At 44.9% G+C, this 24,978-nt stretch overlaps 1 protein-coding gene and 1 pseudogene across 7 annotated transcripts in view; both read right to left on the reverse strand.

Moving 5' to 3' along the window:
• The window catches only part of PTK2B (protein tyrosine kinase 2 beta), a 125,543-nt gene that overhangs the window by 42,690 nt on the left and 57,875 nt on the right, over nt 1-24,978 (reverse strand). For 6 of the 7 annotated variants that reach the window (XM_049632375.1, XM_049632376.1, XM_049632377.1 and 3 more), the window contains exon 2: nt 18,215-18,455. In XM_049632375.1, coding sequence (XP_049488332.1) covers nt 18,215-18,418 — 204 coding nt within the window. In that variant the 5' untranslated portion in view covers nt 18,419-18,455. Of the gene's footprint in view, nt 1-18,214; nt 18,456-24,978 lie in introns of those variants that run through there. The other variant, XM_049632380.1, reaches the window with a different exon arrangement.
• Nucleotides 4,142-4,289, reverse strand: LOC125924177 (uncharacterized; annotated as a pseudogene).

Here is a 24,978-nt window from a genome sequence, read left to right on the forward strand (position 1 = left end):
CAGGATATGTTTTTTATTTTATTTCTTTTGCTAGAGGAAAACCTTTACTTCTGCCCTTGGGAGTGTTACTGAAAAGCAAACTCTCACACTGCCCCTGGCTCACACCTTCATGTATACAGGGGAATTTCTATGGCTTTTCTTCCTGTTTGGCTAACATTGATTTATTTGCTTTATCAAGTAGTGTAAAGACCTCAAACCACCTTTGCCTCTCTATTCTTGGGCATTTCCTCTTGTAAGCCAGAAACAAAGAAGAGATAGGACTCAAAGCTTGTCCACATCCAGGATAATTTATTTCCCGAAAGAAAATGTCACCCAAGCAATTAAGGACTCAGGCCACCTTCTCACTCCTTTATTGGTATTCGGGCACATTTTCTTTTTCTATATGAAATAGATTTTTGCATCTATTGTGAGGTATGGCCTAAAGTAAAGTTATTTTCACAAGGGTATCTAACAGTAAGTGATTATGTGTATTGGGCTGTTTTCTTCTCTCTTTTTCTGTTCCTTTGATCTAAAGGTCTATGTTTGTACCTCAGTCACATTTTATCACTTCTTTAGTAATCTCTGTAAGCTCACGATTTTGTCAGGTTCACCTTTTCTTTTTTTTAAACGAAACACCTAATCTTGTTGTCATTGAGCTTATTAAACACATTCATGTTAGTGGCTGAGTTTTTAGAAACAACTGAGATGACTTCATGGCCCTTCATTGAAATTGCCCACGCTTTACCTAAGGTCACAGCCTTTCCTGGGGGCAATCTGCATCAGGGCCCAGTCACTTCAGGCTTAAAGGCCTTGTCCTTTTGGGGTAATTGCATGGCTCAGCTGGTTAAGTGTTCGACCCTTGATTTTGGCTCAGTTCATGATCTCACAGTTTGTGAGTTTGAGCCCTGCCTTGGGCTTATGCTGATAGTGCAGATCCTACCTGGGTTTCTCTCTCTCCCTCTTGCTCTCTGCCCCTCCCCCACAGTCTCTCTTTCTCTAAAATAAATAAATAAACTTAAAAAAAAAATAAAGGCCTTGTCTTTTCATCCCAACACAAGAGCTGTCTGTGGAGCTCTCTGTGGTAGGTCTATAACACACCCAACCTTCTCCCTCTGCCTGATCCAGCTTTGGTCACTGCCTCCAGGAGAGTTTCGTGACAGGACCCACTGACGCAGCTCTTGGGTGCAAACCTGCAGGTCAGGGTCTGCTTCACAGGACTCCCACCTGTGGTACATTCACATTGTTTTCCTGGCTTGATCTCTCTCCTTACTCCTTGTTCTAGGAAGGCAAAATGCTCCTCTTTAAAGAAAAAATTTGTTTGAACATTTATTTATTTTTGAGAGAGAGACAGATGGAGTATGAGCAGGGAAGGGGCAGAAAGAGAGGGAGACACAGAATCCCAAGCAGGTTCCAGGCTCTGAGCTGTCAGCACAGAGCCCGATGTGGGGCTTAAACCCAAAAACCGCAACATCATGACCTGAGCCCAAGTCAGGTGCTTAACTGAATGAGCCACCCAGTTGCCCTCAAATGCTCCTCTTTTTAAAGATGACTGAATTTACACTTTTAATAAATTAAAGCTTTGGTTTGAAAATATCCTGTTTAAATTCTATTTATAAAGGCTCCACTTTGAGATTGAGGGCAAATTTAAAAAGATGACTTTTGTTGAAACCCGCATTGGTTCTCATTTGCTACGTGCTAGGATAGGATGCAAAGTCTTTAGCCTGAAGCATAAAAGTCTCATCTCCCTCTCTCACCTCAATGTGCTGTCAGCTCCAGGCTCCCTGGTCAAGCAGACCATGCTCTCCCAGCCAGGAGGACCCCTTGCTCCTGTCTCTCTCCTCTCCTCCTGGTGAGCTGCTGGGCCCAGTCAGCACGGTGAGGTCTTCCCTGACCTACACTAATAGGGTCTGTTTCCTGCCCTGGGTCCCCAAAGAACTTTCCATACACATCTGGTAAGATACTGTTATGGGTGGAACTGTGTTCCCCCACAAAAGATATGCTGAAATCCTAACAGTCAGTACCTTAGAACGTGACCTTGTTTGGAAATAGGGTCTTTACAGACTAATCAAGTTAAATGAGGTCATTAGTGTGGGCCCTAATCAATATGACTGGTGTCGTTATAAGAAGGGGAAGTTTCTATGTAGAGGGAGGCATGCACCCAGGGAGAAGCTGTCACGTACGAAGGTGAAGGCTGTGGGTGACATGTCTATAAGCCAAGGAATGCCAAAAGATGGCAGGCAAACCACTAGAAACCAAAGAAAGGCAAGGAGGAATCTTTCTCCTTCAGGTTTCAGAGGGAACATGGTCCTGCCAACACCTTGATCTTGGACTCCTAGCCCCCAAAACTGTGAGACAATGCCTTTTTGTTGTTTAAAATTACCACACTTGTGGTATTTTGTTACGGCACTCTTAAGAAACCAATACAGACATTTACTAATTAGGACTAAGGCATTTGTCCACGTTGACCTTTCTAGCTTTTCAACTCTAAGGTCAGAAGCCAAATCTGACATATGATATCATCCCCTACCCCAAGCCCAGTTCTTGGCACAGATATTTGAAGAATGGATGAATGAATGAGTGAATATGAGCCAGCTCTCTGGCTAACAAATAGGAGTTACAAAGGACAGAGACTCATGGTCAAAAATGTTCAAGAGATCAGGAGTGTGGTGATTAGTACCATAGGCTTTGGTGTCTACTGGATCTGGCCATGGCTGTGTGGTCTTGGCCCGGTCACCTAACTTTATTTCCTCATCTGTAAAATGGGAACATATCTCTTCCACTATGGGATTTTTGGTGGGACTAAATAAGGTAGTATAGGATGTAAATAAATAGAGCATATATTAAGTTATAAGCATGTTAACTGTCTTCTCCTTCATCTTCTAAGGGGGTTTATGTGCACCAACCAATTCTTGGACTTCTGTAGCATAAACTTGGTGATGGGAAGGGTAAAGTGGAGAGGTCTAAATCCAGTTGGGTTTGACTTACACTGAAAGAAGCAATGACTGAAGGGAGAAAAATAACAGATCTTGAAATAAACAATAGAGGGGAGAAAGAAAAGAGGCTGCCTGGGCCAGAATTCAGGAATCCAAAAGTACAAGTAAAGATGTTTCTGGATAGCAGCCAACCTAAATGGATATTAAGAAATGATTATGAGAATTTTAAGAAATTTTGCTATCTTGAAAGTGAAACCCCAATACTGTTTTTCTCCTGAAGAGGATAAAATTTTAAATTGATTTTCAATTCTTTTTAGATGATATACTAATTACATTTGTGACACTGTGACAATATGGCACTGTACTGAGAATAGCTTCAAGGGAAAAGGAGGCTGGTCAGCTTCATGCTGGTTACAGATACATAAGGAGCTTAGCACAGTGGTTGGCACAGAGTAGGTCTCAATAAATGGTGACCATTATCATAATGGGCAGGCAGAGGAGAAATAGGTATGGGATCAGAAGGGTCAAGACAACTTGGGGAGCTGGATTAATTAACTCAAGAAATCTATAACTGAGATATAGATTTTGAGATCCTGTAGGTCACGATCTTGTGGTTTGTGAGTTTGAGCCCCACATGTGCTGTCAGCACAGAGCCTGCTTTGAATCCGTGGTCTCCCTCTCTCTCTGCCCCTCTCCCACTTGTGCGTGCGTTCTCTCTCTCTCTCTCTGTCTCTCTCTCTGTCTCTCTCTCTGTCTCTCTTGCTGTCCGCTCCTCCCTCGCTTGTGTGTGCGCTCTCTCAATTAATAAATAAATAAATAAATAAATAAACTTTAAAAAAAAAGAATTAAAAAAAATTTTTTTCAGAGCCTAAAATGGAGTCCAAGCATGCCTAGGCCAGAGGGTCTTGAGATTCTCCGTACCTGAGAGGGAACTGGCACCTTCGGAGACCCACCCCATGGTAGTGGCTAAGGTAAGAAGAGGGAACCATGGTTGCCGGTATTCCAACAGCCATTTAGCTGTGTACAAGGAGCACAGGTGATTGAAGAAAATAGTTTCTGGCAAAGGGATCTGATGGTGTTTCCAAACCGAAGCCAGTACTAGCAGCAGCAGGTGGCTAAAGTGTAGAATGAGCCTTGTAGGATGTCAGGTCATGGCCATGAAGAAGTTGGCTGGGAAGAAATAATGCAGAGAAAAGTGACTTCCTTCTGCTTGGAGCAAGCAAGCCATCAAGGGTTCTGTTCTCAGGGCAAAAGCTCAGGAAGTAAAACCCCGAGAAAGTACAAAAAATCAGGTCAAAAAGGCAACAAGAGACCTTCTCTTTAAACTGATAAGAACAGATACTACACTTGATCTTAGCCAAAAGGCCGAGAAGCGATGAGAAAGGATTTCTCTTTAAGTGACTCAAATAGAACATAAGAGGTGTCTCTGAGAAATAAAAATATTCTGTTAAAATAAGACCATTCTGTCAAATGTTTGGATTTACTAATAAACCACAAGGAAGGGCTCTTGATGTCCAATTGAAATTTGGGAGGAGTGAAGACCACTACAGATCAGTCAGGAAAGTATCAGGTGGATTTCACATACTTTTTTGAAAAATCACCCTACTAAAATAAGTCTTCAAGGAATGATTTTTTTTTAAGTAGTCTTCATGCTCAGCACAGAGCCCTACCCAGGGCTTGAACTCACAACCCTAAGATCAAGACCTGAACTGAGATCAAGGGTTAGATGCTTAGCCAACTGAGCCACCCAGGGTGCTTTAAGGGATGATTTTTGTGATTCATTTGTAAGGATGTAGTGTGTGCCTCAACAGGAGGGGCTGGTCACACGGGTCACTTCAACACATTGGTGAAATTTTATTTCTTGCACAGGGTGATGGGTTCGGGGTGATCATTTCACCATAATGTTCCATAACTCACATCTGTGAGTCTCAATGGGTGCAGCTGGCATTTGGGGCCAGACGATTCTTGGTTGTGTGGTACCATTCAACACCCATGGCTGCAGCCTGAAAAATACTTTGCCTCATGCCCCAGTGTCACAATGTGACAATCAAAAAAGGAGGCCCTTACATTGAAACACCTTCCAGGAAGCGTGGAACAACCCCCAGGGGGAACTGCTGACTCATCTCTTCAGTACCTGTTTTCTTCTGCACAGAGCAGTCATTACATAAGAGAGCCTCTCAATGATTCCTTTCCCTGCATTCAACAATTATGCATTGAGCCTGTGACACATATCGGCCCCATTCCAAGTGCTATGGATATATGTGGATATAGCAGTGACAAGACAAAGTCCTTGCCCAGAGGAGCTCTCATCCCAGTTTGATACCAAAGAGATATACATTCTATATCAAGAATTGGAAACATGTTCATATCTTTGAGTTCTATGCCTGGAAGCATGCTCTGGATTGAATGTCTGTGTCACCTCCAAATCCATATGTTGAAGCCCTAATCCTCAATGTGATGGTATCTGGAGGTGGAAACTTTGGGAGGTAATTAGGTCATGAAGGAGAAGCCCTCATGAATGAGTTTAGTGCCCTTGTAAGAGCAACAAGAGAAAGATGAGATCTCTTTCTGCCATGTAAAGACACAGCAAGAAAGTGGCCAGGTCTGGAAGGAGGCCTTCACAAGAACACAACTGCCATCTTGGATGTCCAGTCTCCAAAACTGTGATAAATAAATTTCCGTTGTTTAAGCCTCCCCAGTCTGTGGTATTTTGTTGTAACAGCCAGAGCAGACTAGGACAAAGCATAAACTGCGGAAATGATTCAAAATACAGAGGGGCGCCAGGGTGGCTTTAGCATCCAACTCAGGTCATGATCTTGCGGTTCATGAGTTCTAATCCCCTGTTGGGCTTGCTGCTTTCAGCACAGAGCCCACTTACGATCTTCTGTCCCCCTTTCCCTCTGCCCCTCCCCTTCTCACACACACACACACACATACACACACACACACACACACTCTCCCTCTCAAAAATAAATAAACTTTAAAAAAATGACTCAAAATACAGAAATACCCTGTGTAAAAAGAAACTCACTGTAGAAATTTCTTAAATAGCAAAGTCCTCACAGCAAGAAGCCAATCTAAATAGTTTGAAAAGGGCCATGAAAATAATGGGAGGGCAGCACAAGGTTTATATGCTAGTTTTAAAAATTATCTAAAGAGATTGGAAAACTTTTGGAAAATGGTTCTATTGTAATAAATGGGAGGTATAGGATATGAAATCATATACAAAGAATGATAGTGCTAGGAGCTGAAACAAACAAATCCAGAATGAAATATATCAAAATGTGAACAGTGCTGTTTCGGGGTGGTGCATAGCCACACATATGTTTTTATTCTTCCACGTTTCCTGTGTTTGAACTTTTGTATACAATGTGGTAGTTCAGAGGATGACCTCAGGAGTAAGAAACTGTTTTATTTCTGATTTGCTTTATGAATTTGGACAAATTAACTTCTCTGCTCTGGATGCTTCATTTGTAAACTGTAAACATTTTCCTATATCATGGAGTTCTCTCGAGGAGTAAATGAGATGATGTAGGTAGAGAGAGAGCTTAGTGTAGTGCCTGTGCACAGTAGTGCTAAATAAAATGCTTTAGTAGTATTGGATGAACATGCATTCATTTTATAAACGTTGGATACCATTTGCTAACATCGTGCTGAAGATTTTTGCATCTATGTTCATGAGAGATATTGGTCTGTAGTTTCCCTTTCATGTATATCATTCATAAATTCATTTTATAATTGTAAAAAAAACTCTTCAAAAATTATTGTTTTAGTTCAGCTATTAAAACAGGCTTGGTTGTGCAGATTAGGCATTAAAAAAATCATATTCGAATGGTAGGAGCAGACATCATCTTTCAGCTTGAGACAAATGCCATAGTATATGCCTGTGTGTTTGGCTCATATGCTACCAAGTGGAGAACTCATACCCTATGTATAAGATCAACTTTTAAGAGACAAATAAACTCCTTGTAAAATATAAAACTCTAAAATTAAAATGCTGGCTAGCCAGTAAATTTCACAGAGCCAGAGAGAAGAAGGATGGCCAAAATTCACTGAAGACATGATGAAAATGAAGTTGAACAGATATTTTGCTTTCTAGATCCTAGAAAGCAGAGCTCACTGATGTAGCCACAAAAATATAATCTCTGATTCTACAGACACTCAAATATTCAAATGTTTATTAAGCTTGTAAATCTTAGGCTGGAATTTTGGAGCCTTAAGTAAATTTAGAGATTCCTTAATGTGACTCTGTTTTTAAATGAAGAAAGGCCCAGGGAGGTCAAGTGACTTGTCCAAGAATATCCAGGGAATTCTACTTTGGGTCAGCTAAAATTCTATTACCCCTCCTACATGTTATTACTTATGAATGGCAATCTCCCTTCCAGTCAACTTCCTATTTGGTCTTTATATCAAGTGATCTGGAAGATTACTGATCTCATTTGAGTACTCTCTAGGCATCAGTCCATTCATTCATTCATTCATTCACAACATCTATTAATTGCCCACTCTGTGTTAGGCTCCACGTAGGCACTGGGGATATAATGGTGAGTAAGACACAGGCCTCCTATCTCCCAGAGGCCACCTCTGTTTCGAGATGGACAAGAGGCAGTTACTGTCAAATTTAGATAGGGACAATGGGAGATGGCCATCTCCAGCCACCTGATGCCCACCCACACACTTCCTCTTCTCCTCTGCCTCATCCAGCCTTCTCCTGTCACCCCTTCATAGATCTTTTAAAAGTATTTTGTGAATTCCTAGACCCTATAACATTACCTCATACCCCGGGGCTTCCCACCATCTAAGTGATTCTGATCATCCTTTTCCAGGGAATGTTGAGCCAGATGGGTATTCTGCAGGCAGAGGTTGAGTCCTTTGAGGCAGTGACCAGTCTCAGCCCCTGAGATTCTAATTCAATGAATTTGGGATGGGACTTGGAAACCTGGTATTTAAAAACTCCCTGGTGACTCATATCATCTGCCTCATCTAGGAAGATCATTGTAGCGGATATATAAACCAATCTGCCAGCCCTATTTACAGCACTTCTTGGACATTTACTGCCACAGACCCAAGACATTACCCCCTGTACACATCAGATCAATCAGAAGCTCTCTCTTCCCCACTAGAATTTGGAACTGAGACATGGAATTCTAGCCAGTAAATCTCTATTGGCTTTATAAATGGAATGTATCCATCTAACCATCATTAAACAACTACTCGTTAATTCATTCAGCAAATTGGGGAAACAAAAACAAGTCCCTCTCTCATGGAACTTATTTTGTACCGAGGGTGGTGTTAATACATATACTAATATCTCAGGTTCTGATAAGTACTAAGACAAACAAAGCAGATACAGTCATCAGAATGGGGATGGCCCAAAAGTCCTCTCTGATAAGGGGGAATTTGAATGATCCCCAAAGGAAGTAAGGGAGGGAGGAGTGGCTTTCTTTGTGGGGCTAGAACCTTCCAGGCAAAGAAACCGTATCATACAGAGTCCCAAAGTGTGCAGCCCCAGTGTGCTTGGTGCGTTTTTGCAACTGTGAAGAGGCCTGTGGGTTGAGGTAGAGAGGACTGAGTGAAGTGACAGGAGGAAAGGCAGAGAGGGCTAGGCCAGGGCTTGGCAAACCTTTTCTGTAAAGGTCCCGGTTATTAATATTTTAGGCTTGAGGGCTATGTGGTCTCTATTGCAACTACTCAACTCTGTTGTTGCAGCTCAAAGGCAGCTATAGACAATATGTAAACAAGTGAGTGTGACTGTGTCCCAATAAAACTTTATTTACAAAAATGGGTGGTGGGCCATATTTGGCCTGCAGGCCATGGCTTGCCAACATTGGTTGTCAGCCAAGGTAAGACCTTTGGATTTTATTTTCAGTGAGAAAAGTAGCTATTGGACAGTTTAAAGGAGAGTAGTGAAAATAAATAAATATAAACAAACAAAAAATAAATAACAGAGAGAAGTGAAATGTTCTAACCTATATCTGAAATACATCTCTACAGCTGACTGATATTTTAAAGATTCACCATAGTCGCTTCTTGAAGAATGGACCATAGTGGGCTATGGGCAGAAATAGTTAGCAGGCAAGCACATCATTCCAGGTGACAGGTCGTGAGAAGGAAGTGGTCAGAACTCGGGTGTTCTGATGGTAGGGTTGACAGGATTTCCGGAAAGACTAAATACAGTGTGTGAGAGGAAGAAAGAATTCACAAATGCCTCTGAGGTCTATAGCCTGAGACACGATCAACGGAGAGAGCAGAGCTGCAGTTACTGGAGCTAGGAAAGACCGGAAGAGAAGCAGAGTTTGAGGAGGGGATTTTGGGTATGATCCTTCACGCCGAAGTCAGATGTCCAGTGGAGACAGCAAGGTGGACACCTGAGCTGGAGGCATGGGAGGAGATCATGGAGTCAGTGCTATAAATTTGGTCACCAATTTCAAGCTATATGGCTGGGTGAGATTCAGTCAAGGAACCAACCTATGGCATCCCATAGTGTGACAGTGTCATAAGAAACATCCTTCCTGGGGCGCCTGGGTGGCGCAGTCGGTTAAGCGTCCGACTTCAGCCAGGTCACGATCTCGCGGTCCGTGAGTTCGAGCCCCGCGTCAGGCTCTGGGCTGATGGCTCAGAGCCTGGAGCCTGTTTCCGATTCTGTGTCTCCCTCTCTCTCTGCCCCTCCCCCCGTTCATGCTCTGTCTCTCTCTGTCCCAAAAATAAATAAAAAACGCTGAAAAAAAAAAATTAAAAAAAAAAAAAAAAAGAAACATCCTTCCAGGGCACAGGGTGGCCACAGGACATCCTGGACAGCGGTGGGGAAAGGTAGCATCAGTCCATGCTCTGTTGTCATTTCCCAACACCTAGGTTTCACTTCAGTGTGGGTGTGTAGATGTGTGCAAAGTGCTCACACTCACCTGTGTACTATATACATGAATCTGTGTATGCTGGAAGGGGGTACCACCAACAGACACTGTGATCCTAACTGATGGCTGCAATAGGTTGAATGATGACCCCAAAGAGATACGTCCAGTCCAGAATCTGTGAATATAACCTCATTTGGAAAAAGGGTCTTTGCAGATGTACTTAAGTTAAGGATCTCAAGCTGGGATCATTCTAGACTCCCTGGGTGGCACCTAAATTCAGTAACAAGTGTCCTTCCAAAAGACATACAGACAAGAGGTGCACAGAGGGGAGAAGAGGAGGGGATGTGAAGACAGAGGCAGAGATTGGAGTCCTGTAGTCCTAAGCCAAGGAAGCCTGGAGCCACAGAAGCTGGAAGAAGCCAGGGAAGAGTCTGCCTTTGAGTCCTGCCAGCCCTTTGATATGGGACTTCCAGCCTCCAGAATGGTGAGAGAGTACACATTTCTGCTTAATAAGCCCCTGGTTCTGTGGTAATTTGTTACCGCAGCCCTAGGAAACAAATACAACAGCTATACAAGTTCTGAGTTCTCAACACACCTAAGGGATAGTTTTTAAAAAGTGATCGAAGAACAAAATAATAAAAGTTAGCATAACTTATCACTCTGAGAGCATTCATTCTGATGTGACAAAAGCCTCTGTCTAACAGGGACGCTTGGCAATGCAACTGCCAGATTAAAAATAGAAACGTAAGCATAGGCACCTGACTGCTAATTTGTCGATATAATGAATGTAGGCATCCAGATAAATACAGAGAGGCTCAGAACTCTGCGTGCTTGCCTGGCGCTCGCCTCTGCAGGCGTCTGTGGGTGGGTGGGCTGGCCTGGTAAGCAAGTGCAGGAAATGGGGAGGGGATGCAGAAAGGAGGAGGTCCTTGTTCATGTGCCTTTTTTTATATCACTGTGAGAGTCTCTGTGGTAATGTTTTGTGGTCTCCTGGCTGAACCCTTTCCTCTCAGGTTTTCAGGGACTGTCCTTAAGTATGGTGCACTAGCCTTGCATGGCTTTGTGTATTCTCCTTAGGGCAACCTGTCTTTTAGAAACGGCAACTTTCTGGGACAAGGATTTCCTCTTGCACTTCAACCTTGTGGTCTCACCCCCAGGGACATCTGAAGGAGGGCGGCGGGGCTCGTTCTGGGAACAAAGAACCTGAGACCATGAACTTTGGGGCTGGAGACACCTCCTCTGACCACATGGGGTTGCTGACCCTGTGCCGTTGTCCATTCAGGTTGATGTAACCGAGTGCCGCAGACTGCAAATGTTTATATCTCATGGTTCGAGATGCTGGTAGTCCAAGATCAAGGTGCCAGCAGATTCGGTTTTTGGTGAGAGCTCCCTCTCTGGTTCACAGATGGCTGGTTTCTCTCTGGGTCCTCACATGGCAGACAGAGCTCTGGTGTCTCTCCCTCTTCTTGAAAGGACACTAATCTCATCATGGGTGTCCCACCCTCATGATTTCATCTAGTCCTAATCACCTTCCCAAGGCCTCACCTCCTAATAGCATCACATTGGGGGTTAGGGCTTCAACACATGAATTTGTGGGGTTGTGGGGGACACAAACGTTCAGTCCATAGTACCCAGTGTCTGGTTAAGTGACAGGTTTAAACTTGAAACTAACATGTATAGGGCAGGGACACTGGGTCTCAATATCTGAAATGTATCCTTCTGGGAATATTCTTGAATGTATTGTATATACAATGACCACTGGATTTATAGGGGAGGTCAGTGAGTACAGAGCAGGTTACATTGGGGCCAGATTCTGCCTTGCTCACACACCAGGCAAGACGTGCTGCAGGCCAACCCTGCAGCCTAGAAGTCTTGCTGTGAGGGACGGGATGTGGCTAGACCAGGCAGAAGGGCAAATGCTGGCTTAGTCTCTGTTCTCCCTAGGGATGTAAATGTGGATTATTAGTAGACTGAAGTTTCAGGACAAAACAAGGATGAATCTTGAACATGGCTTTTCAGCATGACAGAGGCTGGCCAAGGGAGAGAAGTTTAGAGGTGTGGGCACCCCCAGCACTCTTGTGACCACACCATATTTCAGATAAGTACTTACTTTTCTGCTTGAGGCCCTCCTGTATGAGACACAGAAGTCCCATGATGAGCAGAAAAGCCTACGCAGAGAGTGGGTCAGCCGACATCAGCCAGAGAAAGAAAACACCATGAGCCAGCAAGTCAGTATGCCCGGCAAAGACAAGAGTGAATATGGCACTTATGAGTAGTGACCATATAATTTATCCTCCAAATCATGATGTTCTTGAGATTGGCAGGGGTACTGTTAATGATCATCCTTGGATAGTGTGTGTAAACCAGGACTATCTGACATAAATCAGGATGTAAGGTCAATCTACGCAGAAGAAGATGGGGTGGGGGGAGGAGAAAGGGGAAGGGAGGGAGAGAACAAGAGAGGGAGAGAGAGAGAGGAGAGGAGAGGAAGGGAGAATGGGAATAAAAGAGAAGCTAGTAAGAGTCAAAGAGAGACTCCCTGTGTGGGCACGCCTGGGTGGCACTCTGCTAGTTGTTTACAAAGTGTTATCTTAACCTCTTTCCCAGACAAGCAAATTAGCATGTTAGAGAAATATATAATGATATAAGCCTCCACTTGCAACAGAGAGTCAGAGCTTCCAAACAAACAGAATTTCTTATGAATACCAAACAGAAGGGAAACCAAAACTCAAGAAGAGCAAAATACATTTCTCATTTGGCACTCACTCCCTTCCCTTCAACACCTGTCTGCTTTCTGCTGGATCCTAGACTCAAGGGCCAGCACTTATTTACATAGCTTTTAACAGCCCAGAGAAAACATCAGGAGGCTATTGCATTCGCATAGAAAGATGTTGAGAACAAGAAGGAAAACATGAAATCAGCAAGTGCACATGGCGGTAACTGTTTTGGAAATGTGCTACCACATGGACCATGCCAGGGTGATGCTCTCTTGTTTCTACTGGATCAGACACAGCTATGTGGGGGTGTCAGTGTTTCAGCTGTGTTCCTATGGAAGGACAAGTGCTTGGCTAACTGAGCACGGGGAGGGTGGTGAAAGAAGACAGGAGCTGGAAGTAGAAAAACCCGTCAAAGCACAAAGCCCCACTAGGGAAGGAGAGTGCAGGAAGAAGTCAAGAGCAGAGGGTGGGGGGGCACTCCCCAAGAGTCTCAGGCAGGAAAGCTGGGTCTGGATCTGTATGCAACTGTACACAGTGTCCACAAACGGGTTCTGAAGAGCAAAGCTGTTCCTTGATGTTTAGACCAAACTCTTTTGTATTTTAAAACGCTCTCACAGACCCTCTTTCTTCCTATCAGAGCACTTGCCTCCATTTGTCAAGGTTCGTTGACTAGTGTGAGTCGATGTCAGGCTCACCCTTGGCCTAGAAGCCCCATGAAAGCAGGGGGTGCATCTGTTTTGCAGTATGATGATACTCGCAGGCCGTAACTAGCATGGTGCCAGGTGCATGGGGTATTCCACAAATATTTGTGGGATGAACCAAGACATTATTTAAGACTCTTTCATTAATGATCTCGCCCATAGCCATGTCTCCAACCACCACCCAGAGGCTGACAACACTCAACTGTTCATCTTCAGCCCCATTCTCTCCTCCAGAATTGTGAATCAAAAAGTCTGCTCCACATTTTCATGTGAAAATGTTAGAGCATCTCAACTGCACTTCACAGGTCCCAAACTGAACTTGTGAGCTGCTTCCTCTCCAACCAGTTTTTCTTCAAATGTTTTTTATCTTAGGGAGTGGGACCCTCTTCACCTGAACCAGGGCTGCCACCTTCATCTTCTTCATTCCTGCATCTCCTGTCCATCCACAAAGCCTTTCATTCATATCTCCTAAATTCTCTAGATAGTAATAATTTATCTCCATAGATCATGATGGTTAACAGTGCAGGCTGAGGAGATGTGGTGACTGGGTTTGAAAACAGGCTCTGCTACTTGCTAGCAATTTGCTTAACTACTCAGCACCTTGTTTCGTTATATACAAAATGGAGATAATAATAGTATGTGCTTCATAGAGTTCCTTTGAGAAGTCAGTAAGATAATACATATGATGTCCTTTCAAAAGTGTTAGCTGGTATCATCACCACCACAATTATAATCATCACCACCATCATCACCATCATCATCAACACTATCATCATCACCACCATCACCTCAATATCATCACCGCAACCGTCACCACCACCATCACCACCACCACCATTACCATCAACATATCGTCACCATGACTGTCATCATCGTTACCTTCATGGCTATACTCCTAATCTAAGTTATCATCATCTCTCCTATGGGTCACTTCAATAGCCACCTAACATCTCCCCACAACCATTCTTGCCTTCTTCCAACATATTTTCCACTATGTAACTCAAGTGATCTTTTAAAAATGCAATCTCATGCCATTCATATGTTTAAACTACTAAATCAGTGGCCTCACACAAAAGATGAGATGAAACCAAAAAATTTTAGCATAGTTTAAATAGCCAACCTTGGACATCTCTTAGCCTCAAACCTGCCATATACCTTCCTACTTCAGGACCTTCCAGGTCCTGTCTACCTGAATCAGAGATGGCGTTCTTGACACCTCCCTCTTCTTCATTCTTGCGTCTCCTATCCTCTGCTGATATATCTGTGCTGGAAATACGCTGTTCCCTCTGTCGAGAACACTGTTCCTCTTGCCTTCTCCTCTTTCCTTCCCTCCACGGTCAAAACCCCTCTGAAATATTGGTTATACTCACTGTCTCCACTCTCCCATTAACTTCACAAAGGCTTCTGCCTCCATCTTTCCACTGAAATTGCCCAGCAAAAGAACATGGTCACTGTTACTGAAGCCAACAAACTTATTTTTAGCCTTATCTGACTTGACCTTTCTGAGTGTCTGAGATTGCTAACCACTCTTTCCTCAAAGTTTCCTCCACCTTTGTATCCCCTGCCTAATCTCTTGGTTCTCTTCATCTTTCTCTGGATAATTCTTCTTTTTCCTTCATCTAACCCTTTTTCTCTATCAGCCTCTTAGAAGTTGCTTTCCCAGGGTTTCCTGATTATAACTCTTCCTCATTTGCTCTACTCACTCTCTGTGGGTGATCCCATCCATTCACATCATACCTACCCATTGCATTATGACTCCAAAATCCTTCTCTCTGGGTCCTTCCTCCCTCCCCAGCTCCAGGCCCATGTTCCTCCATGGGGGCGTTTCATAAACACTTCAAACACAACACATATAAAGCTGAAATCTCAGAACATAACCTTCCTGTCTCCATTGGTATCTCAATGAAGGGCTCTGACACCTATTCAGTTAACCAAGCAAACGCATGAGTCATTCTTGTCTCCTTCCTTTCTCTCCCTCCCTACATCCAGTTAATCATCAAATTCTCTTAACTCTGCCTCCTTAGATGTACTCAGATGTGTTGACTTGTCTTTGCTCCACTGCCACTCCCTTAGTTCAGGCCCTCATCATTTCCCACTTGCACTATGGCCACAGCTCCCTAATCCATGTCCCCAGCCTTTCCTCTCTCCTGCCCTTTTTGTGCTGCTATCAGAGTTGAGGGAAAACATATCCCCAAATTATTTTCCAGAGAACTAGTGGCCCACCTTTTAAAGGAAGGGTTTCTTAGGCAAATAAGAAATGACTTAGTTATGAAAACATCTCCTCTGTGGCCCTTTTTTAGTGATTTACCACACATATCAGCATATTTAAGGTTCTGGGAAGTCCTGTCACAAAGAATCTATTTGGAATTGTTTAACCAAGGATTTCCCAGACGTCTTTGACCATAAAACCCCTTCTCCTGGACATACTTCTTAACATCTTGCAGGATATTATATACTGTTCGAAAACACCAATCTGGCCATCTTACTTCTCTCTTTGAAAATAGGACAGGGAAGTGGATAAACATTAAAAGAAGACAATTTGAACTTTATTCTATGAGCAATTAAAAATCCTTGGACTTCTGAGTGGGGGAAATGACCTAATATTCACTTAATCAGTAGCTTCCAATGATTGAGCTCCTACTGTCTGATAGGTTTTTCTCATATACCACTTCAGTTCTTACAAGACTAAGGTGGGCATAATCCCCAAGTGAGGAGACTGAAGTCAGGTTGGTTAAGTATTGGGCCTAAGGTCATATAACCTATAAAGGTGGACTCGTATCTGGCTCAGGCTCTAGTTGGCTTAAAAAAAAATTTTTTTTTTAATGTTTTATTTATTTTTGAGACAGAGAGAGACAGAGCATGAGCAGGGGAGGGACAGAGAGAGACGGAGACACAGAATCCAAAGCAAGCTCCAGGCTCTGAGGCATCAGCACAGAGCTCAACGTGGGGCTCGACTCACAAACCACGAGATCATGACCTGAGCCAAAGTCGGATGCTCAACCTACTGAGCCTCCCAGGCGCCCCAAATTGGCTTTAAAGCCATGGCTGTTTGCAATAAGCAGGTGCCATTTTACCTGCAGGGCAGATTGGAAATAGGCAAATCTAAGGCTTGGACATAAATTCCTAGAAGGCCATCACTTCTTTCTTTGTTCTTCTTTACCTTTGCTCTCACACCCAGATAATGCCTTGAGTACTAGCCATTCTTCTTAGGCTTGGGTCCCATTTTCTTTTCTATAGTCCCACTATATATATATATATATTTTTTTTTTTTTCCCTTATGCACTCAGCACATCATCAGCTCCAGGATAGCTCCTCTCTTGCTTAAAAACTTTGTGTTTCTCCCTAGTGCCTGTCCAAGTCCAAATTTCTCAGCCTGACATTCTAAGCCCTCCCTTAACTGCCATCAACTTTCCTTTCTGATCTTAACTTTGACACTTTTCAAAATATTACACATATTACCCCAACTGAACTACTCACTATTTAGCAGCCTTCCTGCTTTTGTTCTTGCTCTTCCCTACTGTTGGAAAGTACCTATCTTTTGGTGTCCCTTTTCACTATAACTCCGTAGAACAAGTCCTAATCTAGACCAATCAGATGCTCTTAGGTTTTCAGTGTAAAGGGCAAGGAGGTGCCCCACCCCCTCCAAACTCAGAGGGCAGGTTAACTTCTGAAAATTAAACTAGTAAAACCCACAGTGGATGACATCAGCCAACTGCAAAGATAATATACCCAAAGGAAGTCTCAAGAAGCAGGTAGTTAAGGAGATATGAAAACATCTCCCTGGAAGAAGGTACCCAGCGCTTATTCTGAGGACACAACACTACCTACATTTCTGGAACCATAAGATGAGCAAACAAGGCACTTTCAAATCAGTTACAGGGAGCACAGGGAATAACTGAACCGTGATCAACTGTGCTAACTGGCCAAGGCAGTGACTCAATCAATTACATTCTGCTCTGGTGTGTTGAAACATAGCTTGTGCTGTAATAGACAGAAGGCAGGTAAGGAGAAAAATGTGGAGTGGCTGCTTCCAGCACCAACTAGAAGAGACACTGAGTTTGGGGGATACTGACTTTTGGGACAGGGGAAGGATCGGGGATGAAGGGATTGGAAGGAGTTCATCCAGCTTTCTCAAAGCTGGTTAGTTTTCCCCAAAGTCCTGTGTTTCCTTTGTTCAAATGACAAACCCACCAAGGCACATTTTGAAAACCAATCTGGCTTTCTTTTGCATCATCAGAAAGGGATACACTGGGCAGTGAAAAGGGATATCCTCAGTGTATCTATCTCATGGGGTTCTTGGGAGGATTCAATGAGATAATGTGTGTTGAGGGATGGATATAGGCTGTACAAAGTAATTGTTCTATAAATGCATGTGTTTAAAATTAGTGTACTGTAGGTCTGCCTTTGACAACAAGTTCTTATACATCTGCTTAAGGTAAACTGGCTTCCTGGCATCTAGGTGCCTGGATGATGGTGGGCACCCACACCTGCAAAACAGGCTCCATGACCCTGGATGAGAATGAGCCAATTGAAGCCTTGTCTTAGAAAGGGCCTGACGACCATCCACCTGGTCTCGGGCGTCTGTAGTTCATTATCATCCTCCAACCTCCTTTCTCTAAACGCTAAGCATATGTCTTACACCATTTTTGTTCAATTTTCAATGTCATCACTTGCATGTATCTCTAACCCCAATTATGTCAGAGTGTATACTCCTTGAGGGTGGAGGCTCTTATGTCCCTTGCAGGGCTTCAAATGTGATAAATCTTCAATAAGTTGAAATGAGATGAATTAAAGATAAGGCAAATGATCTTGGGTTCAAATGAAGACTATAAAATCTGTCCCCCCAGTGAACTTGGTTGCAGACCCCCAGGGAGGGGAGCTGGTGCTACAGGCTGAGAGTGTCTCTCCTGGTGTCCCCATCCCAGAGAGTGGACACAGGAGAGCCTGCTAGGCTGAAGGAGGGCTGTTCAGCTGCCCTGGAAGGGGACAGACAGACCAGAGGCAGACAATTGGATAGAGCCCGCCACACTTACCTGGATCTCTGTCTGCACAGTGCATTTAACCAACTTGAAGTTCTTCCCGGTGTTGAAGCTGTTACTATAGAAGCACACCTTGAGGATCCGCACGTCTTCCTTTTCCACATCTACTGGCACCACCACCATGGGCTCTGGGGGGCCTTCAGGCCGACGTAACGTGCCCACCTTCACTCGGCTCAGGGGCTCGGACACCCCAGACATTCTCTCAGGTGGCAGCTAGGACCGGCACATCTCAGTCCTGTGGAGACAGCAGAGGGACAGCCCCAAAATGAGTCCGAGTAGGCCCCCATGCCTCATGCCCCAGGGAGGGCACCCACCAAGCTCCAGGACCCAGCAAACCACACTTGCTCCCATTCTCAAAAACTCCCCTTAAAGGCATCCAGCTTTATTGACTGGGGGAAGCTGAAACACAAAGGAGCAGTTTGCATCAACATCCGGGTATAAGACCCCGGGACCTTGAGTTCCCGGGCTGAGAGCATTCTCTTCTAGAAGCCCCTCTCTCCATCACATTTCTCCTCCCACACTGACTCCAGGCAAGAGGCCCACATTTTGCAAGCACAGCTGCGGGAGGAGGCGGCCACAGCATGGTTCCAAGGCACAGCTGAGCAGAAAAAGCAAAGAGCGAGACAGTAGAAAATAGCAGGAGAGAAACAGGGACAAGAGAAGAAGCAGAATCGGAGAATGGGTGGCCCGGAGGGAGCCTCAATGGAGAAGGCAGGAAAGGGCCCAGGTGGGGGGCCCGTCCATGAGCTGATGGCATTGTCTGCCCCCACCCGCAGCTGCCAACCCGAACTTCCTGGGCAGGAGGCCTCAGTCCCACAGGAACTCATCATACAGCACATGGTTCATTGCACACAGGAGAATTCAAGAGGAATAGCACTCCCACAGCTCAATGTGGGAGGTCCTCTTCCAGGTGGGAGAGGGCTGGGCTGGGACCCTAGAAGATCCAGCCCAGTTTGGATGACAGTTTGGTCAACACTTCCATAGACTGTGAGAATCCTAGGAATCTTGAGCTCTCTCTGAGTCCCTGCAAAATAGCTCCTGTCCTCTTGATCCAACACAACCCTATAGGGTTTACTTCTCATTGCTCTAAAGCACGAACACCCCAAGGAAACAATGCAAGTTTTATCTGCAGGCTGGTGGTATCAACCTTGGCTCCGCGTTAGCATCCCCTGGGAAGCTTTTAAGAAAGCCTAAATCCGGCTCTGTGCCCAGAGATGGCCACTGAATTGGCCTGTGGGGAGACCTGGCATTTTTAAGTTTCCAAGGATTTTTCTAACATTTAGCCTGGGCCGGGAGCCACCTTTCTCGACTAACCTTAGCTCTCATTCTGAACTAATTCTTACAGAAAAATTATCTCCCCTCTAACAAGACACTGTAATTCTAGGGGGACGTTTTTAGACCAGCAGTTGGGGGCAAAAGAATGGAACTGGCAATGTGAAAACACAAATGTGGAGGCAAGATTTTAGAAGCGGAACCAAAGTCATGGTAATCCATTCACACAGTGCTGGACACTAGCAGGGAAGATGTTGACAGTCATTGGCTTCAAGGACTTGTCCCTTTTTTAAGTAGCCAGTGTGTATCATGAGGGCACAAAGGAGATGCTGTGAGGATGAGGGAAAAGCAGGGCATGTCCCTTCCATCAGGGGTGGCCAGACAATGGGCAGAACACCAGTCTCAGTCCTCAAGGGCAGCCAGAATTTGAGACAAGACAGAAGGAGAAAAGAATATCCAGTCTCCTTTATTTTAGAGGCTAGTATGTATATTCTAGAAGTATCCATGCCATTTTCCTTTTTTTAAATGTTTATTTATTTATAATTTTGAGAGAGAGGGAGAGAGAATGGGGGGGGGGGCAGAGAGCCAGGGGATGGAGGATATGAAGCTGTGGGACAGAGCGCGAGGCTCAAACTCATGAACCATGAGATCATGACCTGAACTGAAGTCAGATGCTTTACTGACTGAGCCACCCAGGTGTCCCTGTGCTATTTTTCAATAAATATCCACTGAACATGTCCTGTGTGCCAATACTCTGGTATGTGCTGTGCATGAACCTCCGTTTCCCCCATACTCTCAACAAAGTGTCCATAGGAAATAGCTTGAGAGGCAACCCTGGGAAGCCCTTTGAGGGAGTGGGAAATGCATGGTAGGGAAGGGAAGACAGCCAAAGGAGGGTTTTCAATGGAGTTGTCACTAAGGCAGCTGCAGTGCAGTCCTGCTGGGGACTCTGGGAGCTGGGACATGCCGTAGATGTGCTGCGGACCTGCTCCACCAATGGAGGGCAGGGAGGAGGATTGGGGGTATTTATACACCTTTTCTTTCTTTTTTTTTTTAATATATGAAATTTATTGTCAAATTGGTTTCCATACAACACCCAGTGCTCATCCCAAAAGATGCCCTCTTCAATACTCATCATCCACCCTCCCCTCCCTCCCATCCCCCATCAACCCTCAGTTTGTTCTCAGTTTTTAAGAGTCTCTTATGGTTTGGTTCTCTCCCACTCTAACCTCTTTTTTTTTTTTTTATACACCTTTTCTTACAGACGTCATTCCTAGCATTGCCAGCCAGTTCTACACAAGGGCAGAGCGGACTCGGGAGCCAGAGAAAGTCGCAGGCAAAAAGATGCAAATGTTGGTAGGCAGAAGTAAGCAGGAGAATACTGGAATGTCAAGGCCCAAGGGGCTATTAGATGGGACAATGACAGATCTGCTACAGGATATGAAGAGGAGGGAAGGTGTGCCCCTAAAGAGCATACACTCTAGTCATGGAGACACACACACACACAGCACTAGGCATACACATAACAGGTCCCAGATTCAGGAAATGCTGTGTCTATTGAGCCAGGGGCCCCATGACCACTGGGTATCTATTCGTGTAGACTAGTGTTCAGGTAGGGGCTTCATGATGCAGTTTTGTAAAATAGGTGTTGGGGTAAGAAGGAAATGGAGTGGCACACGGCGTCCATCCCCGTGGACTGGATGGAAGTCAAAGGGCCTGTATTCCAGAAGCCATTTGGAAACCAGGGGCACAATCAGTGCTGTCATGTTGCCTAGTGGGGACATGGATTCCGAGCTGGGGAGAAGGGCTATGCCCACATCTGTAGGTCACAACGCCTGGCTTCCGGGCGTCCACGATGAAGGGGGTGGGCTGCCTTTCAGGAGATGCCCCCTGGCCCAGACAGCACTCTCATCCAAAGGGTGCTGGTGCCAGTGAGCACACAGGGGATGCCCCAGGGACTCCCTGCAACATGGGGGAAGAATTGGAGAGAGGATAGCCAAGTAGAAATAGCATGTCAGTAAAATGCAAAAGATCTGGTGCAACCCGGGCACCCCCATTTTCACATATTCTGTGAGCCATTGGCTGAAGTTAAGAGTGAAGCAGAGGAGAGGTTCTGACAGGCAGAACAAGGGGCAGAGATAGAGCAGGTGAGTTAGAAATCTTTGCATGGGACAGAGGCCAGGGCAAGTCTGGCGGTGGGCGGTGGGGGGGAGGTGCTTGGTGAGGAAGGGATTAGACCGCCATGGCTCAGGTCATGGTCTCCTTGGTTGTGAGCTCGAGCCCCGCCTCGGGCTCTGTGTGACAGCTCAGAGTCTGGAGCCTGCTCTGCATTCTGTGTCTCCGGCTCCCTCTGCCCCTCCCCCGCTTGTGCTCTGTCTCTCTCTTTCTCAAAACTAATAAATAAACATAAAAAAAAATCAAATGTATGCAGCTGCCATCAGTCAATGAAATGTGGTGCTTTTAAATTGGAGCAGCCAAGAGGCTGGAAGCATGTGATCAGGACACGGAGCAAAAGGAACTCTCGTTCATTGTTGGTGCAAACTTTGGAAGACAGTTGGACGGTTTCTTACAAAACTAAACATATTCTTACCATACGATCCAGCAATAGTGCTCCTTAGTATTTACCCAAAGGAGTTGAAAACTTATGTCCACACAAAAACCTACACATGGATGTTTATAGCAGCTTTATTCATAACACCAAAACTCAGAAGCAACCAAGATGGCCTTCAGTAGGTGAATGGGTAAATAATCTGTGGTACATCCAGACGATGGGATATTATTCAGTGCTAAAAAGATAGGCTCTATCAAGCCACAAGGAGACGGGGAGGAAACTTAATGCATCTAACTGAAAGAAGCCCATCTGAAAAGGGTACACACTGTTTGATTTCCACTATATGCCATTCTGCAAAAGGCAAAACTACAGAGACAGTAGAAAGATCAGTGGCCGCCAGGGGCTGGGGGAAAGAAGAGATGTACAGGCGGAATACAGAGGATTTTTAAGGCACTGCAGACACTCTGTGTGATATTATAATGATGGATATCTACCATTATACATTTGTCCAAACTCATGGAGTGTATAACATCAAGAGTGAACCCTAACGTAAATTATGGATGCTGGGGGTGGTGGTGATGTGAAGCCTGTCGTAGTAAACGTACCACTCTGGTGGGGGGACAGCCATAGTGGGGGAGGCTGTGCATGAGTGTGGGTGGGGGTATATGGGAAATCTCTGCCCCTTCCTCTCAGTTTTGCTGTGAACATAAAACTGTGCCAAAAAAAAAAAAAAACAAAGTCTATTCAGAAAAAAATGGAATGATGAGAAACCACAGCTTGATAGTTGACCCCCATTACCCAGACTGACTGGGCAGTGACCAGCCCATTCAGGAGCCAGCCTCCACCTCTGCCCTGAGCAAAGAGAAACATTCATAGTCTACATCTGACTGAACACAGTCCACCCAGACTGATGCATTGGCCACCACCAACATGCCTCGAGGACCCTGGTTTCTTATCTTCATCAGTTTTTCCAGGCCTTTGGTTTAGGAGCCATCATTTCTAGTGGTCAACATGGCTCTTGTTGAAATGCTTCTGCAAAACCTTTTCAGTCACTCAGGATCTACTTCTCCCTTCAGCTGGAGCTAGGTCCTGCAGGTCTGCCTTTAATCCTTTGCAGCAGTATCCTCCAGATATTTTTCCAAGAATGTAAGTGCTTTATACTTAAGCATCTCCTTGGAGATGGGCATGGATGAGTATGCCCATTTTAGAGATGAGAAAACATGAGAAATTTTTAAGCCATCTGGTCAAGGATTCCTGCTTGTTGAGTAGCAAACTTGGATCCCAGAGCAGATCTGAATTCAAGTACAAAGTTTTTCGCACTTTCCCATCTGCCTTTGAAAAAGGTAGTATCTCTTGATATTACTGACGTTGGCACAAACTCCATGTGAGGAGGAATGTGTCAACTTGGCATTGAATATCCTCAGTCTGTGAAGGATCCTGATGTCCTCCAGCTTAGGGAGCATCACCTCCCCAAGCTTGGTCTCAGTTGTGAGAGTCCCCGGAGGGGACTCACGTGTTTGGTCAAAAGACGCAGGCCCGGAAAGGTGGTACCACATCTCCACTGACACATGGAAACTTCCTCAAGGGCACCCCAAACTCCCATCTGTCAGCGCTGATCTGCAATGGACTGGCAAGGGATCCCCCCAAAACTCCCTGAAGCAGAGTAACTGAAAGGTGTGATGTAAGGAATCGTCAGCCACCTGCCTTCAGGGTCTTGGAGAACATAGCTCTCAACATCACGTGCGAGTTTCTCTTCTTGTCAGTTCCAGCTCATTTTCTGGCCAGTTCTAAAACCCTGGGCAAGCTCCTTAACCTCTCTTGGCCTCCTTTTCCTCACCTATAAAATGGGGGTAATGCTCCCTGCTCTGTTTGCCTTATAGAAAGTTTGTGAGGACAAAGTGCAAACATGTAAATGAAAATTCATCATAAGCAATAAAGCTGAGTGCAGATGAAAGGCTTTATCATCATGGTTATCACTTGCCTATTTCCCAAAACCTTGTCTGACTATCTGTAGTCCCCATATCTTGTTCCCCCTTCCAAAGGCTCTTGGGGAGAGGTGTGTGTGTGTGTGTGCGTGTGTGTGTGTGTGTGGAAATTCAGATTTGCAGCATTGGCCAATTTCCATGGTGTAAATATTCCCACTATGACTGATTTCAAGCCACCAACATGTGTCACTGAACACAGAGTTGGGAGATATGAGAGTAACCCACTGACTGTAGCTCCCCTGTTTCTGACAACTGAACTTGTCTATTTCTCCAGCTCTTGCCTGATTACTTGAATTTCTCATCACTAGCTTGTCTCTGTATTTTGATGATCCTTAAATCCTTTGACTCTCAACCTGTGAGCCAAAAGTGCCGTCCCTTCTTCCAGTCAAGACCTGGCCCCCTCCCCCCAGCCTGGTAATCCCTCCCTGCATCTCATCCCTGCCCCAGCCCCTGTGAGCAGTGTGAGAGGAGAGAAGGTCCTCTGGCACCCGCGGAAACTCTGGACCTGAGCCATCACGGCCTCCAGCGTGCCTCCCAACCCAGATCTGCCCAAATCCAAGTCAAAGAATAACAAACACAAGGAAATGCGCTCAAATTAAAACAGGAAAGGTTTTGATTGGCTAAAAGAATGCCTTGGCCCAAACCTGTAAAGGGTAGTACGGGAACCTGCATAATCTCTGAGTCCCTGAAGTCGTCAGGAAGAAAATTAATGATACTCTTCCTGAATGGCAAAACATTCACCTGCTGAAAGGATGGGGTCCTGAAGCAGGGTTTAAATCCCTTCAGAGCCTCTGGGTTACCACTGTGCCCAGGGCTGTGTTCATGGCAGGGGAAGCTGACAGGGTCACAGGCATCAGCATCACAGAAAAATACAACGTTGCCCTTGAAGACGTTGGAGTGGAACCGTACGTCTTTATTGGACACATACTGTGTGCCAGGAATTTATGTAA

This window comes from Panthera uncia, chromosome B1 (genome assembly GCF_023721935.1).
Source record: "Panthera uncia isolate 11264 chromosome B1, Puncia_PCG_1.0, whole genome shotgun sequence".
Lineage (NCBI taxonomy): Eukaryota > Metazoa > Chordata > Mammalia > Carnivora > Felidae > Panthera > Panthera uncia.